This window comes from Anneissia japonica, unplaced genomic scaffold, assembly GCF_011630105.1.
Source record: "Anneissia japonica isolate Jap-2015-1 unplaced genomic scaffold, ASM1163010v1 scaffold288053_len460827_cov147, whole genome shotgun sequence".
NCBI classification, from domain to species: Eukaryota; Metazoa; Echinodermata; class Crinoidea; order Comatulida; family Comatulidae; genus Anneissia; species Anneissia japonica.
The window spans coordinates 426,367-435,411 of NW_022725151.1; the positions used below are offsets into that span (position 1 = coordinate 426,367).

The 9,045-nt window shown below is 36.4% G+C and overlaps 1 protein-coding gene across 2 annotated transcripts in view; it reads right to left on the minus strand.

Moving 5' to 3' along the window:
- LOC117112662 (oxysterol-binding protein-related protein 9-like) overlaps positions 1-9,045 on the minus strand; it is a 31,419-nt gene that overhangs the window by 21,713 nt on the left and 661 nt on the right. Inside the window, exons 2-4 of one of the 2 annotated variants that reach the window (XM_033255770.1) lie at positions 4,825-4,875; positions 3,832-3,910; positions 3,119-3,198 (exon numbers count right to left, since the gene is read on the minus strand). In XM_033255770.1, coding sequence (XP_033111661.1) covers positions 3,119-3,198; positions 3,832-3,910; positions 4,825-4,875 — 210 coding nt within the window. Of the gene's footprint in view, positions 1-715; positions 1,425-3,118; positions 3,199-3,831; positions 3,911-4,824; positions 4,876-9,045 lie in introns of those variants that run through there. The other variant, XM_033255771.1, reaches the window with a different exon arrangement.

The window sequence follows — 9,045 nt, forward strand, 5'->3', positions numbered from 1 at the left end:
ATAGTTCTTATTTTACTCGTTAACCCTGTATTACTAACTCAAAATCGATTTATGCAACAAGTGACTGGTTTGGCTTGTTTTTGCCACATATTTTGCGATCTAGCACCTCTCATTTGTATAATAGAGCCTTCCTTCACCTTCGCACTTCAAATCAGCTCCCTTAGTTCAATACTACTAGGCCACTGTTTTCATCATACCAAATCTCACACAAATTCAACATGAAATTTTGATAAACACAACACTGCCAGGTTGTGATATGTCTACTCAAGAAAATCCTGGTATGGTGGCTCTGTCCCATAAGCAAAAGATACACGCATGCTACCAGGCTTGTTGCCTACACTGTAGTATTAAGCAGCTTACGATTTGGACGACGCAGAGTTCTACGACTGGCAGTGAAGCGTGAAACTGTACTGCATATGCGAATACATGGGGAAGTCATTTGTTGTGTGGATTTGACAACGGGCTTTAAGCGATTTGGCGTTGTGTTGACTACAGCAACGTGAGTTTTATAAATTTGCCCTTGCTGGGGGCGCCTGCATAATTGATCATGCCATACGAGGAAGCGCGTCATCCTGTAAATCGAAACAGCTTTGATGTTGAGACGGGAAGTGCATAGTACGACGTTCATGGTTGACATGAACAGCTCCCCGCGTCGCCCATTTCAAAAGCTCGCTATTTATAACACTACAAAGAACTCTAGGCCTACAATCATTACCTTCAACTGTAGCTTATCCTCAGCTTCATCGATGGGGGATTCCGTGGCCCGATACTGCCACTTAGCCAAATAAGCTGCCGGAAGCATTGACCTCACAAATCTCAAAAATCAAAGAGACCAAGAGTCCTCTGTGCGAGAATAGGATATGAGATGTGTAAACCTTATTGTCTAAAAAGTAATTTACAATCCAATAGAGATACGCAATGGCCTCTTGATGGCACTCATGTTGCACATTAAGAGTAGTAAGATTTAATCAATGGCACTTGAGATTGTTCCGCTTTGATTGATGCTGCCAAAGGCAGTAGAATATACGATGCATGCCAATTTGAACCAACAAATTGTTCAACTAATTCCCTACTTCCTGAATCTCATCTTAAAAAATATCTGTGGTTTCATGTCACATGGGCAGGAATATCCGAAACCTATAGGCATTATACCTCACTGATTATAAACAGTCTTTGAATGAATCCGGCATGTTTTAATATGACCTTCAGTTTACATAAACATATTTTATAAACCCTCTTCATTGCAGTATCAAGCAGAAATTTAAATAAATGAATAAATTATCACAGAAGAAAAATACATTCCTTTGCTGATCCGCTGCAAAACGATTTTTTAAACAGCTTAAACTATTCCAACTGGAAAAAAAATGTCCATAAATTAGAACTTCCAAGGCTACTGAAGATTTTTACTGACAGGAAATCATACGACAACTCTGTTTCTGAATTTACAAAGTATATGTCTCTAGAAGTAGTTCAATTAAGTGACTGATAAAAAAAGCAAAGGTCACAGCATAATTGAGGTTCAATGTATTAATGATAACCAGTGATCTGTATACACAGTGATAAAATAGAGCAAATACTACGGTATGTACTTGTGCTAACCATTGATAGTAAATAAGTTCAAACTATAATATAGCTAGACTGAAATATGGAAAAAGAAATCTGAAAATACGTTTCGCTATCTTGAATCAATTTCACCAGTAGGCCAAGAAAGCCTTACTGTATGAGATATTCTAGTGAAATTCTGTTGAAACCCCTTCAAATTTACAAGCTTACAAATTTTCAGAATTTTGTATCAGTGATTTCTACTAATTGTAAATTACTGTACATGATTTGACATACAAACCTGCCTAAGTTGACTTTGCCTATTAAACTCAAATAATTTCTAAGTCATTCTTATTTTACATACCAAATTGTCATGTTTTCACTTTAACTATCTGTAAGGCGAATTTTATCCAAGTCGAACAATTTTTCAATCCCATTTTGGATACGACCTAGGAAAGTTCAACTGTACTTTATATTTGATTTAAAAAAATGCATTAAAATCAGATTTTTTTTTTTTTTCAAAAATCAGAGAATACTTGTAAATATACCGTAATACTCCAAGTATTGAAATACATGCCATCCTGTTTCAGTACTTGGAGTATGTATTATACTTTCTTATCTGAGATATATCAGTGGACCTTTCAGAGTATACTGTACTTTACACTTTCTCCTCTGCACCAGGGTTTTTGCTTGAAATGTTATGGTATAAAGATGTCAAAATTGGCCATTATTCAGACGACCTTGACGACCCAGGTTCAGTTTAAGTGCAGATACTGTAGTATGAAGATTATCAAGTTGACTTTAAAAATAGGCTCCCAGCGGGAGTGTGTGTCTACAGCCAAATTTAATAGAAACGGTGCTTTTTATTATTATCCAGGCTTTCCAATTGTGCAGACTGACTGATGATTGATATTGTTATTAGCTAGCATTAACTCAAAAACCACCGAGTTAGGGTAAGAAAAAAAACTGGAACAACCACAAGCAAAACAGTGTCGACCTGAGCTGAGTTTAACTGTTGACCCGTTTGCGATTTTCTCAGTTCTACTTGATTTAACTTCCAACCTTTGGAACTGTGCGCCTGATATATAATGACGAATTGGCTAGCAATGCATCATACCACACACGACCGAGTTTACGGGTATTAGTATAATCACATCATATCACATATCATGAATGTGACATAATGTCAACTTTACACTTCAGGATTCTTACTTCACACTTTTGTGAATGTCAACTCACTCTCACAATGTCAACTTTACACTTCCGGATTGACCAGGATAGCAAAGTGTCTACTGCCAAAAAATCAGACAGAATTTAGGTCACATTTGAGCTGGCTTAAAATGGATTTATTGTTCACACTTTGTGACCTTGAGGAGGCAGCCCTGAGCTGATGTCACTATTAAGTGTGACTGGGCTCTGAAATTATGTAAAGCAACCTGTGTAAATGTTTGTTTGATATACAAGTGACTTGTTCGAGGACCCAAATGGAAAGTAGTGTTTGACACTAATTTGGGTTGATCCTCATGATGATGATAAAAAAAAAAACATTAGTGGATTATACAATCCAAGACCTTACCACATATTCATAGTGAGAATGTCGTAGAATTGTGTCCTCAAGTGACCTAACCCATTGACCTCTTTCATCCGAATCTCGAGCTGGTAAAAAAAAAATTTAATCAATAAATATATTTTTTAATATTTATACAAATAATAAAAAATGGATTTATCTCAAAAAAGTTTCATATACATTAATAAAAAGGATTTTTAGTCAAAGAAAATTTGAAAATCTGGTCACGGCAAGTCCTAACTAGGCTATCAAATTTTATTCTACAAAAACAAGTGACATGCTTCAATATGGTCATGATGACATCACACCACGGCCATTTATAGGCATATGTAGCAAAGACAAGCCAAACCAGTCACTCGTCGCAAATCGTGTTTCAGAGAAAATGGCCAAAACATGCTGGAATGTCAAATTTTTAAAAATCTATTTTATTGCATTAAACTAATCTTTACATATCTATACATCATTCTATGCTGTTATTTTCCCCATTTTCAATGTTAAAACAACACTTTTTAAGAATTTGATGATAGTTTCTGCATGAGAAATGCCTGAAATCATAAACTTCGAAGGCTGTTATTTTACTCTCTAACACTGTATTAATAACTCAAAATCGATTTTTGCGACGAGTGACTGGTTTGGCTTTGTCTTTGCCACATATCATGACTACAGTAAATAGAAACAGACAGATAGAGCTACAGTAGACAGAGCTTTGTATTGTACTTTACCTTGGAAATGGAACATCTTGTTGTCACAGGTAATGGTAAATGTTGAGTCATCTTCATCATCTATGCCAATGATGGCACCCTAAAAAAAAAATAACAATACATAACATTTGTAACTGACTAGCTCGGTTGGCTAAGCTGGTGGTAGCCACTGCGTACGGGCTAACCCACGGAGATCACTATGTCCACGGTTCAATCTTCATGATTGCTGATCTGCTTGTGTTTCAGCTGCAGTTACGGTAGCACACTGTCTTTTGGATGAGACGTTTAAACCGTTGGTCCTGTGTGCATGGCTCATGTACACGTTAAAGAACGCAGCACACTCTTTGGAGAAGAGTAGGGGATTGTCTCAGGGTGTGCTGCCCAATCACCATCAGAAGGACCCCACTGGAAACAAGTCTTCAGACTTCTGTGGGTTATCCTTGGTGTTACACCAAATAAATCCATCCAAATATTTAACCTCGCACCAAAATCATCCATTCGTCTTGTCAAATAAAACATTGTCCACAAATACCAGGATCTCGGGTTCAAAGGTTGCACACACCAGCACTATTTTAATATCATTTAATACAGAAGATTGGGAATAACTGTCAACATGAATCAAAAAGGTGATAATACAATTCATCCACCGACTAGGGAATTATAATTAATTACTTCCCAAAATATAAAAACATGAGGTATTTGATCAGTAGTTGCTTACAATACCTCATGAATATTTTACCTTGGACAACAATGTAGTACAGTAGTTTAGTTATAGGCAGTCCAGGCCTGCCTATAACCTGCCATGTGAAACAAGAATCATACTGTAGAATCGCGTCGGCCGACAACCGTCGTGCACAGCGTGTGACCGGCTTTATACACCCGACGTACAAACATTTTCTTAGTTGTTTGTCTTATACGTGAATCGTCTTTACCTGACGATATACGGTAGCCTAATAAATATTTATGAGATATTTTTATATATCAGCTTTTAATTTATTGTTTTCACATTCTCACCTTTAACCTGACACAACCTCTACGAGATCCTCTCATCATCTTCTCCTTTGACTAAAAAAAAAAGAAATTTCCATTGAAAATAATACAAATGTAGTTAAATAAATAAAAGCTAAAATAAAAGAGTAAGAAAAAGTGATGACTACAATTTGTGTCCATTTCAATCAAGATGTAAAAATAGTAAAATATTATTAGATTTGTTTTGATTTACATGATAAATATTAATATACAAAAACACACATAGTAACACTAGATGGCACATTGTTGTAAACTATACAACTTGACTATGAGTTTGATGTGAAGTGCCCAAAACTACAGTAAAATGCTATCAATTTAGAAAGTCAATAAAAAACTAATACCACACTATGATAAAAACAAATCTACAACTAACTACCTTTACAAAATAAAAACAGATAATATGATAAAAATAAACAAATTAAAAGAGTAAAATTATAAAGTTGAACCTTAAGTTTAGATTAAAATCTTCAAAGTGAGCAATTGTGTCAGTTACAATTTTTTTTTTTTTTTGTGAGGACAAATTCTGAATATAAATCTGTAATCACAATGTTTTCATAAAATATTTCATCTAATTGCATTTACAAATTAACATAATGACACAACAACCAAGAGTACATAAATTCAGACATTTAATATCATCAAAATTGCAGTTTTAATTCAACTGATACTGCAATGATGATTATTTATTAATATTAATAATCAATACTTTATTAATCATTAATATGAAAGAACTATAATAAGTAAACATCTGTAACTGGCGATAAGAAGGCCTACCATCAGCTATGGGAACTGGAACTGGGAACTGGATTTATTTGGTGTAAACACCAAGGATAGCCCACGAAAGTCTAGAAGACTTATTTCCAGTGGGGTCCTTCTGGTGGTGATTGGACAGTACAAAGGGAGACAATCCCCTACTCTTTTCCAAAGAGTGTACTGTGTTCTTTAACGTGCACATGGGCCATAAATGCACACGGGACCAACGGCTTAAATGTCTCATCCGAAAGATGGTGACTATGTAACTTGTATTTCAGCCCTCTAGCTGAAACACAAGGAGGCAGCGATGGGAATTAAACCGGGGATCTAGAGATCTCCCCGGTTCAGCGCATTCATAGTGGCTACCCCCAGATTAGCCGACTGAGCTAAGCTGCTCTCTAAAAAATGTACAGTAATCCCCTCCACAAAGCCAGACATGCATGTCTGGTGAGTTGAGTGGCCGATCAGTAGGGCAGGGACGCAACTATCTACAGCCTTAACGCTGGTTCGAGCCACTCCTCGACCGGGGTTTGGTTGGTACTAGGTAGAGCAAAGTCTTCGCAGATAAGGATGTAAAATGGAGGTCCAGTCCACACATCTGGCTCGTGTGCCCTTATAGAAAGATCACATTGCATCTTTCGGTAGAGTATGGGCTTAACTCGATGCTGTGCGGTTCATTTTAGAAACTGTCGTTGTAGTAACAGCGGCTTGGTACTGTAGTTAAATGGACACTGACACTGCGAATGATGGGTTATTCTCCTACCTTAATATCTTTATTAGGAATATGGGTTGCTTAGTTGTAGATGATGATTGTCTGGTTACCAAAAATCTGTTAAACCAGATATGATTTGTATTTGTATATATGTATCAATTAATTATTTGAATTTCTTATTTTCTTTCTGTATTTTATACTAGTAGTACTAGCTATTTCACATAGGAGAAACATGTGTACCGAAATTAGTCTAAACACAAACAAGTATCGTAATTTGAGCATTATCTGTAAATTCCAATTTTGTGTGCTCACAACATTTAGACTGACGGGCTAAAGTCGTATTTTAATAATAAAGCCTTCGGTGAGAATATTTCTACAGGGGCTTGGGGACACATTCCACCAAAAGGCTTGCTCTCCCAGGCACATCCCCTTCCCCTCACACTAAAAATTTGCATAATTAAAAATAGAAAATTAATTTAAAACTTTGTGTGCAGCCCGCCTATGGCGATTTTAACTAGAGATCCCCTTGATTGTAATTCATCTATGAAGTACAGTATTTTAATTGCACGGATGATACCTCAAAATCTTGCTCAAATCTGAGCTGAAAATTGTTAGAAAAGTAGGAGCGCAAAATCGTACTACAGTACCATATAATACATATTGGATATAGGCCTATATTAAGATTATCAGCACTGCAGGTCAAACCCTAATTTTTGGCAAAATCTGTTTGGATATTGTTCCTTATTTTCCGAAATGCGTGGACAGATTCCTAGGCTAAATTTTTACGCTGAAGATATATTCCCCACGCAGCCATACTTAGTCTGAATTGTAAAATGACGATCATTTGTAAAACGAACTATTAAAACTTTGCATAAAGCAATAAAGTGCCTAGTATTACTTATTAGCTTTTCCATAAATACTTACAAGCACAACGAAAATGAAATGAGTGGTGTGGGCTTTAAATTATAATTATTATTAATATTAGGCTGGACTTACTAGGGGGCATAGGTATATAATTTGCAGAGCGTCAGTTGTATGATGCATTATATGACCCCCAGGAAAGGTGCCTCCATTGTTGGGTCAATTACATATTTTGATGAAGGCTACCGTCAAAAAACCTAGGTTAGCTGGAAACGGAATGGTGCATGATGGCTTGAGGATCATCGTTTTCGAAGTCAAAATTTTGATTTTATTTTTACCAAAGACTATAGCAGTTTGGACACAATAATTAAGTAGTGTTTCTCTATTTAACTTTAAGTACTTCTTTTATATATACATATCCTACATTAAAAACATTATGAGGCCTAGACAGATATAGGACACCGCAACTAGGCCCAGAGAGAGAGAGAGAGAGACGATCATAGTCCGACTTAAAACATGCTTGCACGTAAAAGGAGCAATACTGTTCAAGACGATGCGATCAGTGTTCAGGACAATTAAAACAAAAATTGATGCTGATATTCTTCAAGAGGATATAGATAAGCTTTTGAAATGGAGCAGTAAATGGTTGCTTAGTTTCAATGAGACTATTAAGTGTGGCATTCTTCATGTTGGTTCTAGAAACCCACAATTTTCTTTACTTTATGGGGGACGTTGAGCTGTCAGTTGTCACTGAACAGCGTGATCTTGGAATAGTTATTACTCCAGATCTTAAGCCATCGACTCATTACCAAGGTTGTTGCTAGATCTAATTCTTTGGTTGGTAGAATTAGAAAAACATTTTATGGATAAGCAAATGTTCATCCCTCTTTACAATTTAACCCTTGTTACCCTTGATGGAATATGCTGTACAGGTATGATCTCCACACTATCAGATGGACATTAATGTCTTGGAAAAAGTTCAAAATCGTGCTACGAAACTTGTTCCTAACCTTCAGGACCTAACTGCAAAGGATAGATTACGTGTCCTTGGTTTACCATCACTTGAAGACAGAAGGATTAGAGGGGACATGATAGAGGTTTTTAAACCAATTCATGGGATTGAAAACATCGACTTTCAGCGTTTCTTTAACATTTCACATCCTGAACTTAGGACTCATCATACACGTGGTCATTCTTCTAAACTTTTAACTCCCCGAAACAAAACGGTGTTTAGAGACTCTTTCTTTGATACCAGAGTAATCAAACCATGGGACAATTTACCACAACATGTAGTCTCATGCACAACACTCTACCACTTCAAAGTTTCCTATGACCGAAACATGGAAACATTGAGAGGAGGCAGTCTCTACGAGTATTAACTCATTATCTCCTTAATGTACAGTCAAGGTCAGTAAATTTCAAGAGATGATGCGTCACAAAATAATTTCTTTGCGCATCAATTTAACACAATGGTCAGTCCCATTTTTGACGAAGGGGTGCGTCATGGCATACATATGTTCGATGCACATTTGTCAAGTGACACACATTTCCCAAGGGTCGTACAGTGCGTCATACAACTGACGGCTGCATAATTCACCTACCAACCTGTGTTTGTAAATTTCCCAATCCTACCAGGACTGAATAGGGCCTAGGCCTATTAGTAAGGCCTGCGTGGGGAATATCTGCCATGCAAAAACCTGGCCTAGAAATCTGTCTGTGGAAAAAAAAGGGCAATTTCCACGCAGATATTGCAGAAAATTAGGCTTTGACCAAATCTTAATATATAACCAATGCAAAGATGCAGCAATTATTTGATTGATTTGATTTATTTCAAAATTTTCACAAAAAACAGAGTACAGAATTAAACAACAATAAATTTG